This window comes from Dryobates pubescens, chromosome 28, assembly GCF_014839835.1.
Source record: "Dryobates pubescens isolate bDryPub1 chromosome 28, bDryPub1.pri, whole genome shotgun sequence".
NCBI classification, from domain to species: Eukaryota; Metazoa; Chordata; class Aves; order Piciformes; family Picidae; genus Dryobates; species Dryobates pubescens.
The window spans coordinates 8,402,474-8,421,037 of NC_071639.1; the positions used below are offsets into that span (position 1 = coordinate 8,402,474).

Sequence of the window (18,564 nt, forward strand, 5' to 3'; positions counted from 1 at the left end):
GCTTTTGTTACAACTAGACACAATGAAGTCCTCACTGTACAAGGTCAATTTGCATTTCAAGAATTCATGATACAGAAACATTACTGCAGAATACATCTTAGCCCTCCGGCATCAAACCAGAGGTCTAGAAACAATGTGAGGATAAAAAAAAACCTCCTAAAATAGTCACTCTGTCACCTTCAAGTTCTCACAGAACTCCTTTATTAACATCTCAACTGATTTTAAGTGCTCCACTTGTATCCCAATGAAAAGTCACTCACCCAAGCAGTCTCTATAGACTTTAGTGAGGTTACTCCAGAAAATAAGAGCTCACCAAGCTTCAAAATGTTCCTTCCTTAAAACATTTACAGAGATAATCCAAATGAAGCACTTGACTACCAACCTTACCTACAAGTTCATGATTTTCTCCAATGTTACCTTTCTCAGCACTAGAGGGGCCCTAAAACTTTAGAAAACATGAGCTATGAGCAATACAATTTCATCAACAATAAGAAATCCAAGGGAGGAAGAAAAAAACCCAAAATAAACCTTAACAGGATCTAGGACAACTGCCCAAAATATCTTCCCCCACCCCTAAAAAAAAAATCCACATATACTCATGGATAATTACTGCTTAGTGATTTGGAGGGAGGAGCTTATGCCCAGCAGTCACCCAACTGGGGGGAAAATCATATAAATACTCAAGGATGACACTTGAAATCATCAGCTTCTGCCCACTCACCAGTGGCAGAAGAACTCCTCAATAGAGGGAGATTCACTGCTCTACCACTCTGCATTGGAGCTCTACATTTTGGTATGTTATGCTTTCATTTCATTCTATTTGGCTTTGAAGATAACTTCTGCAGGAGTTTATTTTGGCTGGAGGGGGGAAGCAGGGCCGGTGACAGTGTCATTACTGCCACTGGGACTATGAAAGGTCCCAGATAAAAGCCTGGTTTCCATCCAGGCAATTTTTGCCACTAGTGCTGAAGGAGCTTCATGTTTTATTTGCAACAGGACTAGCCAGAGGCAATAAGGTCATGGTAGAGTGTCTATGTATTTCCACTGGAAACTTTTCTTCAGGTCAGAAGCTGTGATATACACAACTCCGGAACTTACTATTTGAGCCCTAGTGGCAACTAGGAAAATAATCACTGCTTCTGACAACTGGTTTTAAATAGGCTGGTATTCATTTAAAATGATTCTTTCCCTAAGAGTGTGTTTGTTGCCTCTAAGCTATCTATTCAAAGTGATAGCAATGCTGCTTTTCTTCTTCTTAGAGGATTTTTCATAACTAGTGAAAGTAGGATGAAGTAAGCACAGAATGATGTTACTTTTCATACCAGTACTTTAAGAAAACTCATTTATTCATGCAAAATAGAACTGAGCAGCTTTTCTTTACAACTAACTTCCTTCTTCCTTTCCAACAGAGAACAGATTTGGAACTATGCATTTACAAATACCCTTACTGCTGCTGTTTTGTCTGAACATTGTCCATGGCAGCGATGGATATTTTTCTGAGCAGTATCAGAAACAATCCAGCATCAAGGGGCCACATTTTCTACCATACAATGTAAAGAGTCAAGGTAAGTCTCCTAATTTTTGATTTTTAAACACAATTATTCCTTGTGGGTCAATACATGACCAAAAGCTCTTTCTTTATGCTGTTGGTATTTAACTGTCATTAACAGTTCAGGCTTATTAAAATAACGGCACTGCTACAGAAACAACGGGCAGTGGCTCTGGCAGTTGCCTCTTACTGACAAAGATGCACACTTGTCACAGACACATTTTTTGCACAATAATCACTAAAGGCATATAAGGTGGCAACAAAATTACAGCTACAGGTGGGAATAATACAACATGATTGTGTATGTAACTATGTACAACATGTTGACTGCCCTCAAACTCCTCATTTGAGCACTGGGCTTTCTAACAACAGACCTGACAGCTGCAGTATTCAGGAAACAAACTTACACAGCTCTACTCAAAAAAGGCTCATGTGTGAATTTGAATATATATCTGATACACATGGCCAAATGGAGAGCTGTTTAAAGTGCAGAAGGGCTAAATAAATTGATATATAGTTGTAAAAATGTGACAAACCTCTACATAGGTTGTTTTTTCTCCCATGAGTGATGTAAGCTAATACTTTTATCAGACTAATCTCATAGCAATACACCAATTCTAACTCTACAATAAGAAGTGCTCTTCATTTCATAGATCAGTCTTATGGCAGACTGTGTAGGTAATATATAACTGCAATGCTATACATTGTGATATCTTACTTCTGGGGATCCTTGTAAGCCAAGTGAGTGCCTATACTTGAGTTCCTTTTTATATTTACATGCTTAGGTCAAAGCCTTTAAAAAAAACCACCCACAAACCACCCAAATCAAAACTTCAGACTTCCCAGGCACTGGTTTTATTTGAGGAATTGCCCCCCCCAGAGTATGATCAGTAGTGTCTATTCCAAATTACCATCACTTAATCTAGGAGAATTGCATCCTCCTTGTAAACATCCTGCTCTCCCCACCAGAACAACATGATTTTCTTTCAGCTATTAACAGGCTATTCAGAACTTCCACTTTTGCTGTACGCCAGCTACTTTTAGTTGTAATAATCATACTTGGTCATACTTGCCAAAAAAAAAGCAGCCTGGAAGTTCAAGTTCAGTCTAGGCCTAAACTAGTGACTCAGGACAAGAAGTAATAGATCAATATATAATTTCTGTGGACAATCAAAACCTATTAAAGCATCAATGAATTTAGCAAAGTTCTTTTAACAGTTTAAAAAAACAATCATCATCCTGACAGTAGCTCTTCTGCTTGCAATCTTTGAAAGTCCTAGTTGAGAATAATCACTGAATTAAGTCTGTTCAGCAATACTTACATAAGCCCTTACTGAGGGTTATGTTAAAGCTTTCATAATCAATCCACAAATAGGATTTGACTGCACTCCGAGAACATAAACTGATTTTGCATAAAGCTATGTACCAAGACATGTAAAAGGGTAGCCAAACTCCACTTCAAATTTTCCTGATAAAAATCCTACTTCATTAATGCATTTGGCTGTCTTTTCCTCAGAGGACTTAAGACTGTCCAGACATTCACAACTTTGAAAGAGCATAGCTCCTTACAGAAAACCTCTGTAAGAACATGGACAATGACAATGCCTTTAGCATCTCATGCAAAAAAAAGGCAGCACCTTTGTGAGCCTCAGACTGATACAAAGTCACATCTAAACCATGGTAAAAAGCAGAAAGAGAATGACTATGAAGCTAAAGTTTGAAGCAATTTGATAGTTAAACAAAAAAATCAAATTAGATGAAATGCAATAACTGTATATTAAACACAGAGAAAATTAATATTGTTCCCTTCCCTCTCTATCCCTGCCCTGAGGGGACCTGGCTGGGGCCATTGTTATCTTCTGCTGAGGTAACCACCTAAATACTTGGATTTGGCTTCAATATACCTGATGTAAAAAACTATGTGTGCTGTGTCCCTAATGCTTTACAACTGAAACAACATTAGCTAAGGAACCTGTTTAGGTATTTGTATGGAGGCTTAGATTTGACCTGCCTGTGTTCTCCGATGCAAACAGAAGCTCTATCCATAGACAAAACTTATGAAACAAATCCTGAGTCTTGCAGTTAAGTAAGGAAAATAGCTTGTTGCATAGGTGACATAAGAGATGGCAAAGAAATTCATTGTATGAAAAAAGTAACTTGGGAAAGGTTCCCTCTCCTCAGACTTGCCTGTCTGTGGTGAACAGAAAATGTGTAAAGAACATTTATATGCCACTTCAGCTACAGGGTGTGTATTAATTCTGAGAGGCCTAAGCCTCTTCCAAATTATTTTCTTTTCATACAATCTAGTTCTTAAAATTTGCCACATCTTATGACACCTACACAGTGAGAAAACAAACTTGCACCCCCCTGAATCTGGGAGTTCAGTAGTAAGAAATCCAACAGTATCTGTAAGATACCAAAGACTGCACCAGACCTGTCACTGGTACTTACAGATTCCACAACCATCTCTGCATCTGAGAATCATAGAATAATAAGGTGGGAAAAGACCTCAGAGATCATCAAGTCCAACCTGTCACCTAACACCTCATGACTACTAAACCATGGCACCAAGTGCCACATCCAATCCCCTCTTGAACACCTCCAGGGATGGTGACTCCAGCACCTCCCTGGCAGCATATTCCAAGGGCTAACAACTCTCTCTGGGAAGCACTTTCTCCTCACCTCGAGCCTAAACTTCCCCTGGCACAGCTTAAGACTGTGTCCTCTTGTTCTGGTGCTGGTTGCCTGGGAGAAGAGACCAATCCCCTCCCGGCTACAACCTCCCTTCAGGTTGTTGTAGACAGCAATAAGGTCTCCCCTGAACCTCCTCTTCTCCAGGCTGAACAACCCCAGCTCCCTCAGCCTCTCCTCACAGAAGGATGTGTGTGTGCATTTTCAGCTTATCAGTATAGCAGAGACTGCTTCCTTCTGAGTGCAGGATTTTAACAGCCATCTTCCTTTTCATTGCCTTCAGGAGGATGAGATAGGAATGCATGCAAAATAAGATGCTGTGCATTTGTGCTGATTTTATGCATCCACGCTTGATACATAAAAACAAATTCCCTGGCAACATAGGAAGGCAACCTTGCAGACACAGTATCAAATTAAACTCAAATGCATGTAGGATAGGATAGGATAGGATAGGATAGGATAGGATAGGATAGGATAGGATAGGATAGGATAGGATAGGATAGGATAGGATAGGATAGGATAGGATAGGATAAACCAGGTTGAAAGAGACCTTTGAGATCATCTAGTCCAACCTATCATCCAACACTATCTAATCAACTAAACCATGGCACCAAGCACCCCATCCAGTCTCTTCCTACAGATTATCTGTTATTATCTCTGTGTATACACATTATCTTATCAAAAAGAGATATGTAGAGTAATTTTCTCCCTCTTTTGTCTCATTTTGAGTTCACCAAGACTAGCCACAGACTGGAAAAGGCAATTTATTATGTAAGAGGCAGCAGAATGATCCTTGCATAAACTTTTACACACACACACATCTCTCTCTCCAGACACACACTGCTCTTTTTGTCAATGAAATGCAAATTTTAGCTGGTCCATTGTTGCTCCATTATCAATTTCTTTTACAAATAAGCATCAAATAGAGTATGTTGCCCTTAAAACAACAAAACAGAATCTAGGTTCTGACTGCATCTCCCAGTTTTTATTTTTACATTGATTTCTTAAATTAACATCACAGGTATGTTTTTTAATTCTGTAATGCTGCCAGTTGCTGCAAGCTACTGAAGTAGTCTCCCAACATTCACATTAATCTTTTCTGTAGCATCCCCAAATCAGCACCCTAATTCCAACATGAAGCTATGAAGTACACAGACAACAGAGCAGGAAGCTTTTTTGTTTACTCCTCTATTTGTGACATTTGGTTAAGTGGCTCCACCTGCTGTTGTGATAACTAAGGAAACGAAGTTTAGCCTGGTGAAGAGGAGGCTCAGGGGAGACCTTATTGCTCTCTACAACTACCTGAAGGGAGGTTGTAGCCAGGAGGGGGTTGGTCTCTTCTCCGAGGCAACCAGCAGCAGAACAAGAGGACACAGTCTCAAGGTTTAGGCTGGAGGTGAGGAGAAAGTTCTTCATAGAGAGAATTGTTAGCTGTTGGAATGTGCTGCCCAGGGAGGTGGTGGAGTCACCGTCCCTGGAGATGTTCAAAAAGGGATCAGATGTGGCCCTTGGTGCCATGGTCTAGGAGTCACGAGGTCTTGGGTGACAGGTTGAACCTGATGATCTTTGAGGTCTTTTCCAAACTTATTGATTCTATGATTCTAAGTAGTATAAAAAACCAAAACCAATGCCACAATTCAGACTGCAGTAAGATGAATGATGAGCTGTGACCTTGCCACTGTGTGCAATTTTTGCAACAAATGAAAATCTTTTAAGACAGTGTTTGAAAATGCAACATTCAGATTGTCACCAGAAAAGCAGAGCCATGGCTCATTTTCAGAAGTTGGAGGGAAAAGGACAAAAATGTCATTACTTAAATGTGGCACAAAGTAGTTTCAGAAAAGCAGCTGCACATGGAGTTCTGTCTGGTTTTATTCATCAAGATGCAAGTTTGATGACTGGCTAAACCAGTTACCTCTGTTTTCTTCTTCCTTCCTAAATAGTTGGCATCTATTGGCCAGCATCTTTTAAATTCTCTGATGACCCTTAATATATTGAAGCCCCCCAAAATATCTAGAGGACTTGTAGATCACAACACAACTCCAACAAATTTGCACTTAAGAGCTCTGACATACTTTGCTCTGAACATCAGTTTCTCAGTGACCAAACTCTTAGAAACTTGAGGTGAGGTTAACCCTTTATACATTCACCACTAAATTACAGGTCTGCACATCTTTTCCAGCTGCCCTAATTGACCTGGTTTCCTCTATCTCACAGGTGTGCAGGTAAGGGGTGAACAAGGACCCCCAGGTCCCCCAGGCCCTATTGGACCAAGAGGACAGCCAGGTCCTGCAGGAAAGCCAGGGTTTGGAAGTCCCGGTCCTCAAGGCCCGCCTGGTCCCCCAGGACCACCTGGATTCTCTGGGGTTGGAAAGCCAGGTATGCCAGGTCTACCAGGGAAGCCAGGAGAAAGAGGACTACATGGTGAGAAAGGAGAACCTGGACCTGTTGGGCTCCCAGGAGCAAGAGGCCCACAAGGACCCCCCGGCACTCCCGGCCCCGCAGGACTGACTGTCCCTGGCAAGCCAGGACCACAAGGCCCTCCAGGAGCTCAAGGACCAAGGGGTTTCCCTGGTGAGAAGGGAGAACCAGGTATCCCTGGTATAAATGGACAAAAGGGAGAAAACGGATTTGGCATTCCAGGTCGCCCAGGTAGCAGGGGTCTCCCAGGCCCGCAGGGACCCCGGGGTCATCCTGGTCCTGCTGGAGTAGGAAAGCCTGGTGAAAATGGTCTTCCAGGTCAGCCAGGTATGAAAGGTGACAGAGGTTTACCAGGTGCACCTGGAGCAGCTGGACTTCCAGGTCCGCAGGGTCCCCCAGGAGAGCCTGGAGAAGCTGGCATTGGCAAGCCTGGGCCAATGGGACCACCTGGAGCAGCAGGCATCCCTGGAGCCAAGGGACAACCTGGACCTGCAGGCTTGCCTGGATCCCCAGGTCTTCCAGGATTTGGAAAGCCAGGATTGCCAGGGATGAAGGGACACAGAGGGCCTGAAGGTCTTCCAGGTCTTCCAGGACCTAAAGGAGAGCAAGGCCCAGCCGGTGCACCAGGGGAACCAGGGCCAGTTGGACCCCCAGGGAACATGGGCCCCCAAGGACGCAAAGGCTTGCCTGGTGACAGTGGCCTGCCTGGGCCCAAAGGTGACATGGGCCCTGCTGGCCCCCCGGGATTCCCAGGGGCCAAGGGTGAACGAGGTCTACCAGGATTAGAGGGGAAACCAGGATACCCAGGTGAGCAGGGCCTTGCTGGTCCCAAGGGACACCCAGGTTTCCCAGGTCCAAAAGGTGACACTGGCCATGCTGGGCTTCCCGGCTTGCCTGGTCCAATGGGTCCACAAGGACCTAAGGGAGTGCCAGGGATCAACGGCGAGCCGGGACCCAGAGGACCTTCAGGAATCCCTGGCACCAGAGGCCCCATTGGCCCCCCTGGCCTGCCAGGAGCCCCTGGTGCTAAAGGTGAGCCAGGAGCACCAGGACTGCCAGGCCCAGCAGGTATTTCTACAAAAGGCATAAGTGGACCCATGGGACCACCTGGTCCCCCTGGGCCTAAAGGCAGCAATGGAGAGCCTGGATTGCCAGGTCCCCCAGGTCCTCCTGGTCCCCCTGGCCAAGCCATCATCCCACAGGTGCCTGAAAGCTACGTTAAAGCAGGAGAGTCTCGAGAGCTATCAGGAATGTCTTACATGAAAGGAGTAAACCAAGCCCTTACAGGGATGCCAGTGTCTGCTTTCAGTGCCATCCTCTCAAAAGCCTACCCTGCAGCAGCAGTTCCCATCAAATTCGATAAAATCCTGTACAACAGGCAGCAACACTATGACCCCAGAACAGGCATATTCACCTGCAGGACCCCCGGACTGTACTATTTTGCCTACCATGTACATGCAAAAGGAACAAATGTTTGGGTTGCACTCTACAAGAATGGCTCCCCACTCATGTACACCTACGATGAGTACAAGAAAGGATACCTCGATCAGGCTTCTGGTAGTGCTGTCATTGACCTCATGGAGAATGACCAAGTATGGCTCCAACTGCCCAATTCAGAATCTAATGGTCTCTATTCCTCTGATTATGTTCACTCCTCTTTCTCAGGTTTCCTATTTGCTCATGCCTAACAACATCATCCCACTTAACACTGCCCTGACACACTCTCCTTCAGGCCATTTTAACTGAGTGCTGACCTGTTTCACCATTAGCAAGTCAACCTCAATTCTGCAAGAGAAATGGAGAAGGGAGTGAGATGGTGGAAGAGATTGGTTCAAACCTAGTAGAATAATATTGTATGTTTTTAGAGAATTTCCATTTAAAAAAAAAAATGTTTTAAATGATGATCAACTGTCCAAATGAAGGCAATATTAAAATTTTATGAATTAACATAATTACACCAGCCTCTCTTCTTTTTTTTGTTATGTTTTCTTTATATATATAGAAAAAAGTAAATCAGAATTGCCTGAGGAGGTGGTGGGGTCGCCGTCGCTGGGGGTGTTCAGGGCAAGGCTTGACAGGATGCTTGGTTGTATGGTTTAGTTGATTAGGTGGTGTTGGATGATAGGTTGGACATGATGATCTCAAAGGTCTCTTCCAACCTGGTTAATTCTATTCTATTCTATTCTATTCCATACTTCGCTGTACTTGAATTAACTGAAGGTATTCAAAGTAAACAGTCTCAGATACAGCAGAGTCATCACAACAGGATAATGTACTTCAGAAATGCTCTGCTATCTGACAGCTTCAAGTGATCAAATGAGCCAAGAAAACAACTCTAATGCAGTGCACACTATGTCACAGTTTCAATTTACTTCCACTTTTCTTATTCATGAATAGCTACAGTGGAGAAAGGTAGACTTACAAATTATGACTTGTTACTGAAGATCAAAGGCTTTCACAGTATGAAGAAGCAAACAGATTTGAAGCTTAGAAGTTCATTTAGCTTTGTCTGATGCCCATTTTGTAATCTGCAGCAACAAACTTAGTAATTTATATGCTCCTAAAATTCAGAGCAGTGTAAAACAACTGTCACCACTACATCTAAGAGAGTAAGAACGTATCATCCCAAGCATGCAGACACACAAAATCACAACAGCTTTACCATTTCAAAATTACAATCTCTGTTCTGCTTTTCCCTGAACAGTGAATGCCTTTAAAACACAACAGTCTTGGGAATATATTCTACTTGCTAATGATGGCAGTAATCAGTAGGTATCATATTTACTATACCAAAACACATTCATATCTCACAAACCTTAGACATTACATTGATTTCTTATTGTATTATGGACAATCAATGGCATAAAGTAAACTCATTAGTGCCTATAAATTATGAAACCACAATAGTTAGAGCATGGATTTCTTCCAACAGCAGCTACCACTCGTGTACTTCAAAAGCATCACACACAAAATCTTCTGAACTCTTAAGCTATTGGGTTTTAGCTTCATTTTTTTTAAACAGAAGTTTTTAATCACACTAAAATGACCAAGGCTTATATTTAAAAGCTCTCTGATACTGCCATTTCTTCATGAAAGAGCAACCTGAGGTTTGTTACTTTGCAAACATCTGAAATCAGCAATTTCCCAAGCACTTGATAATATGTTGGGATTAATTAAAATAAAAAAAGCAAGGACACCTTTAGGTTGAGCCCTCACTAGCAAAAGTATGTAAGGTTTTGGAAACTGTGAAGAGCTACCAAGAAAGCTTTTGCAGCACTGCTTTTTCTACCCTTAGTAAGTGATGCTGGATAAAGGTTCAGGCTATATTTTGGTAAAATACTAAATGCTTAAGTAGAGAGTGTAATGTGAGGTGTGTTTATTTTAGCAGCCAAGAACACCTAGGAAAGCAAATTGACCCTACTGTTATAACCACTGCATATAAATGTTTGTATGGAAATAATACAGTGGCCAATAATACAATTCAACAGTAGCAACCCTGCAATACTTCTCTTTCAAGCCAAAATAAAACTCAAACTACTTGAGTTTGACACAACCCACACTTTTCTACCTTCCTCTTTTAGGCCAAATATTAATTACAGATCTCCTACCAATTACCTCAATGTTTTCCTGTGCAGTCACTTGCATTAGTTCAAGCACTTTCCAGTATCTAAACATAGGCTGAATGTATAGGCAGCAGCACATGCTATCTGGCACTTTTGTTTCAGAAACAAATAGAGGGACTGGGTACTGGAGCTGGAAAATACTGCTCAGTAATTGTAAAATTTCTGGTTAATTGCTTTACATATGAAATGTATAGCAAAGCATGTTTAAAGTTGTTGGGAGATGCTTGATACTCAGCAGTACATTAATGTCTTGTGCTTCCAATTAACTAGTCTCTGCACAATAAAATGGGCCCAGACAATAGTCTTAAAAACACAGGTCACAAATCCTTGTCATACATCCCCTTTTAATCAGGTTTTGTCCTTTAATGTCTTTGTTCCTCAAATGAGCACACAGGACTTCAAATAAGTCCACAGCTCAGTACCTCATGCCCATCGCTCTGAAGGCTCTTCCTAACTGTTCAGGGATCAGGTTCTTAAGAGTTGCTTTCTTAACACAGAAAAGCTAGATATTGCACACTGAATTGTGGCACAGGCACATCTCATACCTTGAGTTTAGCTTTGGATTCTCAGTTTAGAGTGGGTCTTGAGAAGATCTACAATGTCTGTAAGCTTGTTTTCTTGACATGAACAATACATCTTTTGCAAAAAGTCACAAATTTTCAGATGTGTCCTTGAAACCTGAGAGCAGATCCCATCAAACCTCTCCAAGGGAAATTTATGGAGTCTCTGCTGCCCTATCAGCCACGATCTTTTTTCACTTTCAACGTGAAATATAGTCTTTTGAGATGACTGAAAACATAGTAAATCTGTAACTTTCACTATATAACCACAGATCATAGAATCATAGAATCAATGAGGTTGGAAAAGACCTCAAAGATCATCAAGTCCAACCTGTCACCCAAGACCAAGTGCCACATCCAGTCCCCTCTTGAACACCTCCAGGGACGGTGACTCCACCACCTCCCTGGGCAGCACATTCCAATGGCTAACAATTCTCTCTGTGAAGAACTTTCTCCTCACCTCCAGCCTAAGCTTCCCCTGGTGCAGCAGATGCTATAGTTTTCAGAGGTGTGAAGGAAATTATAGACAAAGAGAGGAAAAGAGAAGACATTTTACAAGATTCTGCTTCAAGAAGTTCCCCTCGGCAACTTCTTCCTACAAAAACTATTGATTTTTCTGTTAAAAATAAATAAATCACCAAATCTGGTATTTTTCGTAGGGAAATACATAGTGCTTCAAACCCTCATTACTCCTCTAAAGATAAAATTTTGCTTCCATAACGTTGTGGACTTCCTTCTATGTATTTATACAGTGTACAAATACATTGCCAAATGACACTCCAATTGCTCTTCACTGCTGTCCATACAAAATACACTACATGAAGCACACAAATCATGCTAATCATCTTAAAGTTGCAATGTACTGCATATAAAGACTCACACCAATGATTCTCGAGTAATTTAACACTCAGACACCAATTGCAGAGGGAATTCTTGCAGGTATTTGAGTTAAGGAATTCTCCTTTTGTAATATGAGTATGTGTGTTTGCAGTTATCTGACATCATGCTTTTCTGATAGTATTGTTTCATAGATTCTCCCTGTTTGTCTTTTTGGAGTTATTCTTCACACAGGAAGGTCTGAGTGACATGAAGCTATTTCATAACTCTGACTTTCCCACTGCAATCCTCACTCCTTCCCAAGTGGAAGAGCGGGTTAATGCCCTTCCTTAAGCTGAATCAGGAAAACCAGGCCTATCGGAAAGAGCCATCCAAAAAAAATACCACAGGGCAATTATCTGAGGCAACTACCATAGCTAAGACAATGAAAAGCAAAATTCACCAGACACTTGATTATGATCAAAGACATCATGTGAAAATGAGAAGGGGCATATGGGAACAAGGGCATACTGACAGCAAACCAAAGCACACTGCAAACACTTCACAGATTTGACAAAATAAAATGGTCAGTCGTTCTGCTCTGTCACTGACAATGGCACTCCTTAGATGGCATTTGGACTTGGGAACTTTGTGTCTCCTCAACTGACCACTGAAGTTGACTTTGGAGATTTGACCTTTACTGTTAATGAGCACTGCTTTTCTCTCTGAAGGGTTAAACCCTTTACAGGACATGGAAGGCATAGAGTTAAATCAAAGAGGCTGTGGTTTCCAGGCTAGGCTTTGGGCTAAGAGAGACAGTTTGGCTTCCTGGTATGCAGATGTTGGGCTGGAGCCAGGTGTAGGAGTTTCCTCAGGAAGTTACATTAAGTTTGCAGCTGAGTAAAAAAAAAACCAAAAACAACAAAGCACTCTGGCCCAAACTTGTGATAGAAAATTAGTATCAGTACTCTCATTTCACAGAGGCATCTGAAGTGAGAAGATAATCTGTGGGAGTATCAGAGGTAAGTGAGACAGAAAGAAATTATCTCTGGTTCTTCTGACTCCCTGTTCAGTGCTTTATCTACAGGACCATGTTATTAAAAGCAGAGTAAGACCACTATGAAGCCTTTCTAAGAGATGCATGACAGAGCATGTATTAAAGTATTTCAGTGTACACAATCTGCACTGCCTCACTTCTGATTTACAGCACTTTATCCAAAATAATTCATGCCTATCAGTTACTGTGAGGCTTTTCAAATTTTATCTTCAACACTGTTGTGCATGTGCCTCACAACTTTTATAATAGAGAATGAGGTGTATTAAATTAGGTACCAATTTTGACAGGAGTAGAATCAAAATACAGTTCAAGGATGGGATGTCCACATTACCATGGTAGGAAACCACTTTTTCCTCTAAAGTCAGTGAAGTAGCACACCACAAGTGTTACTAAAGATAGCAAAACAGTAGACACAGTAATGATAAAGATGTTCTATTCCATTATAAACATGTGTCTGCTACACAACTATTTGTAAGCTTGAAAAGTAAAAGCTGTGTTGAGTAGCCTGCATTGTACTTGCAAATGTATTTCTCCTGGTAAGCACATGTAGTATTTCCCACTATAAGTTACTTACCTTTAAAAGCTGATATTTTATAATTATGCTGGATAGCAGCTACCATGTCTTTCCAGAAGTCATATTTTCTCTGCCCATCATGCTGTAAGTGTCAAAAAAAACATCTAGTCATTATACCAAGTATCAGCTCTCTGGAGCTTCCATACTGAAACAGTGACAGGAATGCCATCACTATACAAAAGTGTTTGGAGTAAACCAAATCTTTGTGGAAATCAGGGCATCAGGAGTCAGTAGCAGCCAGATGAACTTTGGGTAACAGCAGACAAACTATATCTCTAGTTCAGGTTATAGTTCTAGTTCAGGTTATGGTGGGGCTAGAAGGAGGAAGGGGAAGGGAGAAAGGATTTGTATTTACGAGGAACTCCTCAAATGTCATAGCAAAGGGGGGCATTAGACAGAACAGCAACTTACTGAGTCATCCCACTGACATTTGGGAAAAAGAAGTGCCTGGAAGTGCAGATAATGTGCTTAATTAGCTGGTTGACATTACCTGCAGCCTGGCACTCATATTCACCTTCCACCTTCCTAACTGGCAAAACCCTTCACTATAATTTAGAGCTAATGCCCTAATGCCAACAACTCCACCCCAAATACCATGTAAAACCTTCATCCAGAAGTCAGGCTGAGCAGTGGTGTCTTGCATTGTACTCTGAAGATTGCCAAGCTTTGGCAGAAGGATACAGGAAGGTGATACGTGCTAGTGGACAGTCTCATGCTGTTCCTAGAAAGCTGCTTAGGCACAGAAGAGCTCCAGCTGACCTCAACTGCTCTTTCAGCACCTCAGCAAGGAAGTGGAAAAGCTTCTCAACCAGCTGAGCCCTTGAAATCCACGAATGTTAGGATTGCTACACTGAACAGATGCAATTACACAGCCCACCAACATTACAGAGCAGAGGATTAGCTACAGAGCCTGTAAGAGGTGGTTGGAGCTACAAAGCAACCCAGCAGCAGTAAAGCAGGTGGCATAGTCTCTTTGCACACCATGGAAGGTACCTTCCTAATGCTGTTACAGGCTTTTCCACAACTACATTAAGGTGAATTTTAAGGCAAGTGAATTTCACAGCATTGCTGCCCTCTGTGTCCCCACACTGCACTGATACCTGAATAATGACCCATTTTGTGAGCATAAAGCATTTTCTAGATGGTGAAACATTCAGAAACCACAACAACCCCCCCCTTAACATTGCTATGTAGCTTGTATGTACTGAAGTAAACTGCTATTTCAGGCCTAATCTGCTATGGAGGCTTCCAGAGGAATAGTTTGCCCTTAATTTCACAACCAGCAAGTCACACAAACAAGGCCTTTTGTGCACAGCTGATGCACACTGCAGGCAGTCTGCTTATCATCCACAAGCCCTACAGGTTGAGCTGGAAAGACACAAAGCTGTGCCTTCCACATTATTTTGTTTTTTAAATCCACCCCTATAGCAAATTGTCACAGAAATACATAAAAGAACTAATAAAGAGAAAAGGTTTTCCACATGCCAAACTTCAGTGAGCTGTTAACCAAGGTCATTATTCAAAATCATGTTCAGGAGGTGCTGGGGAGCACCCATATGTCCAGTGGTGATAGCACACTACCCTACACCAGCAGTAACCTTGAGACAGATGGATTCAACAGTTCACTCCCTTCACACTCCATGTGGCTGACTTGCTCCTTAGTTTAGATTGCCTTTTTTTCACTTGGTTGTTTTTTTTCAGCAGTCCTCCCATTGAAATTGGACCCAAATCCAGTAAAATACTCAGGAGCTGCAAGGTCCCTGATCTGCTCCTGGTAGCTCTCTGCAGAAACAGCCCCATTTTCATTCTCTCTGGTTGAAGATGACACTGATCCAGCTTGTGAACTAACTGAAAGTGAAAGTTTATTACACACACACTGACATGCTTTCCCCTCTCAACAAGTTGGTGATTTGTGCTGACAGTAAATTAAATATAAGATTAAGTAGTACAATAGGAACGTTACATCTCAGACAAGGTTCTAAACTGTGGACAGCTTAAAGGAAGGAGATCAGTCAGGTACAAAATTGGATTAATCAGGCACATCTGCCCTCAGTGCTTTCTGGTAAGCTAGATGTAGCCAAATTCATGCAGCACCTGGACTTAAACAGCAATCTCCTCAGCATGCTATTTTGGAGTCAGCTGATAACCAAAGGGGTCCCAGATACCCATCTCACAGCCCTGAATTTCATTCTGCAGACAAACTTTAGTATTGGCAATTTTCAGTGCTGCAGTGCTTTGGTACCTTTAGCCAGAAGATTTCATCAGTATTCTTTCTCCACCAGTATACTCACTGTATGAGAAGAACCCTCTCCTCCCCCCAGCTGCACAGAAGTTAAAAATTCAAGCCTTCTTTAATACAACCAAATTGATTAGCATCAAACTTCAAAGGTAAAAGGTAGGACATTTTGTCCATCTAAAAAGCACTGAAAATGGTTCAGGCAACTGAGAATTGAACTTATCCTTTAGCAGAGAAAAAAAAATAACTGGATACTATTCTAGAGGTGTACTGGCAGCTGTGTACACAGACCAATATACTTAAGACAAAAAACAAGTTTTAAAAGCATGGAATTAAGATTTCAACTTGGTAACACCTTGCAAATTAGCAGACTGTGTTAGTCAGAAGATTTACCTTAGATTTAATTCAAGCACCATCAAGTATAATTAAAGGAGATTTTAAGAACTATATTCTGCATATCACAAGGTAAACTTGAGCAAAGAGTGCATTTCTATTCATATCCTGGTTATTTGTGCCCTCTGGTGGAAGCACATTTGTTTGGAACGTGCCATGTAACTCACAACTATCTACAGACAACCTGAATACACCAGGTGCAACATGAAAAAATTCCAAGCAAGGAAAAAGCTGAAGACCTTGATGTTGTTCCATACACTATTTGTGTGTATGTAATAATGCATGCAAGGAGTGTGCTAGGGGGAGGAGAAACAATGCAATACTAGGTTTCAAACAGTCCAGTCCTTACCTGATCTAAGGTGTCCACAACCCTTGCACACAAGAGAGCTCCTGGCAGGTCAAAATAATTATCATACAAATAGTATTTAGCTGGAATGAAAACAAAACAAAACACAACTTCTTATTTGAAATCCATATTGTACACTTTAATGGCAGTTAAAAATTGCATTTAAATAATCATTTGAGCTCTTTGTCAGCCTTTATTCCCACTTCTGAGTCTTGTAACTGGCAAATGAAAAACTGTTCATCTGCATCAAGGCAGTGAAATTTCAAAGAATACATTTTAAGGTACTAAAAGTTAAGGTGGAAGAGATGGGGAAACCCATTAGGTTTAAGGCCAGGATCATTCAACTCTTCTAAAGTGTTTCCCTAGAACTGGAAACACAAAGAAAGGATTTGAGAAGTTGCTTCAGAGACACTAGGACAGGTCTTACACTACCTTGTCCTTTGAACACGTGTTGCAGGCAGTGCCTTAGCCCAAGGGGGACCTCTTCCAACCTGGTTTATTCTATGTATTCTATGTGGGTGGTATCATGTGAGCACCCAAAGCAGAACAAAATCAAGAGAGTGCACATGACCCCTCAGACTGAGGTCTTGTTCAACAACTCTTTCCTAGGAGTGAAACGACCTAACCAGCGATTTTCATTTGTATTCGTGATCTTGTCTATGCTGTCTGAAGCACATTAAAGAACAAGTCAGCAAAACAGGCCTTAACATTCACAAGAGAGACCAAGTACCCTTTGCAATGAGTAAGAAAAGCACATATGTATGTGACCAAAGGAAACCTTTCTCTTCTGTGCTGTTGCAGAATATTACCTGCAGTTTAGAATAAGCATCACCATAAAGTTTGCATCAGCAAAATCTCAAGGAAAATATCTCCATTAATATCTCAAATGATATGGAGAGGAAGCACAGAGCAAGAATGAAAATCTAGTCACAGTGTCTACAAAGTGACTCCCATCTTGAAACCAAGAGACTTCAGCTGCAGAAGTTTTGTTTCCAGACCTGCTTTGTTTTTCGCACCTGAGCCTAGGCCTCTCCTAACACCACTGATGGTAGTGAGTCAACAATTAAAAATGAGTATTAAGATTTGTCCAATATATCCTAAACAAGACAGGCTGGTAATCCCTACTTCATCAAGGAGCAATGCTCTCTATAACCAAAGCACACCTATAATGCCAGCTCATTTGTCTCATCATCAGTGACCTACAATGAACTCTAGGGATTACAAGTAGAAAATACACAAACCCAGTTCTCCCCCAAAATATTTACCTATTCCAGCAGTTACTATCTCAAATACATTTAAACATTTGTGGTAAGAACTAACAATATGAGGCACTGAAGGGGTCAAAGCAACTTCAAAGAAAAGGACATGGTAAAGTACAGCTACCTGAGCGGGAAACCATTCCACTGACTGTATTAAAATGCTTCCACTCCCTCCTTCCATAAGTCTCCAGGATCTCTTCGGATGTCAGGGTCTTTGTACCATGGCTTGCCCTATGTGATGCATTAAGTTATTTATTTTAAACAAAAAAAGAAGAAGAAAAAAGAAAGAAGGTGGTTGAAAACAGCCACACTACTTTTTATGCAAAGAAACACACTGCAACTGAATACTGAAGTGCAATGACCAAAAGCAACCCTCTTTGTAACTTACAAGTTTCCCAGGCCCTAAACTTCTATCATATACATCACAGCCCTCAGTGAAAGCCTTACTACACAGAGGCCTGGTTGGCTGGGGGCACAGCTGCTGTGCCCCACCTGCTAACACAATCACTCTGCTCGAATGTTCTCAATTGTGTGAGGACACTCGCTATACCTGAACTATCAACATACACTGCACAACAAAACACAGTGCAGAAAGCCTATACATCACTCTGAAGCCTGGTAACATTCACAGAATGCAGGGGCAGAACTATGGAAAAGTGCTAGTTTGAGCCCTGCAAGCAACTGTGCAACACAGAAGTACACACAAGCCTTTTTAGGAACTAAAATCAGCTAGCTTGGCCATCAAATTGGGCTCCAAAAGAATGCACAGACTCTGGTTTTGAAGCAAATGCAGGCAATGCTGGGAGAAGCAATCCTGCACCACTCTTCCCCCTCTGGTGGTATACTCTCTAGTTTTGAATTCTGCATTTAGTACTCCAAAATTCATGGTACTAAATGATTTTGGGGATATACAGCAGAGACTCACAGGTATTTCTTCCCTTCATTCAGTGCTATTTGATTTTCCCTAGCACCTTCCAGCTCCTTTTCCCACATGGTATCAGAAAAAAACCCCACAGAGTTTATCTTGTGTATTAAATTA

The 18,564-nt window shown here is 41.6% G+C and overlaps 2 protein-coding genes across 2 annotated transcripts in view; one reads left to right on the forward strand and one right to left on the reverse strand.

Annotated features, from left to right (window-relative positions):
* The window catches only part of NT5DC1 (5'-nucleotidase domain containing 1), a 110,396-nt gene that overhangs the window by 87,036 nt on the left and 4,796 nt on the right, over window positions 1-18,564 (reverse strand). The window contains exons 4-6 of the mRNA XM_054174069.1: window positions 17,650-17,756; window positions 16,270-16,349; window positions 13,292-13,373 (exon numbers count right to left, since the gene is read on the reverse strand). Coding sequence (XP_054030044.1) covers window positions 13,292-13,373; window positions 16,270-16,349; window positions 17,650-17,756 — 269 coding nt within the window. The remainder of the gene's footprint in view (window positions 1-13,291; window positions 13,374-16,269; window positions 16,350-17,649; window positions 17,757-18,564) is intronic.
* COL10A1 (collagen type X alpha 1 chain) lies at window positions 722-8,522 on the forward strand. Its single transcript, XM_009897398.2, has 3 exons — window positions 722-793; window positions 1,410-1,565; window positions 6,458-8,522. The coding sequence occupies exons 2-3, from the start codon at window positions 1,427-1,429 to the stop codon at window positions 8,347-8,349; spliced, it is 2,031 nt and encodes a 676-aa protein (XP_009895700.2). The 5' UTR covers window positions 722-793; window positions 1,410-1,426; the 3' UTR covers window positions 8,350-8,522.

Excerpts from the sequence above, each read along its gene's own strand:
- COL10A1 (XM_009897398.2), top strand. The coding sequence starts at position 1,427 with ATGCATTTACAAATACCCTTACTGCTGCTGTTTTGTCTGAACATTGTC. Across the intron at positions 1,566-6,457 it reads ATACAATGTAAAGAGTCAAG|GTGTGCAGGTAAGGGGTGAA; the intron begins GTAAGTCTCCTA and ends TCTATCTCACAG.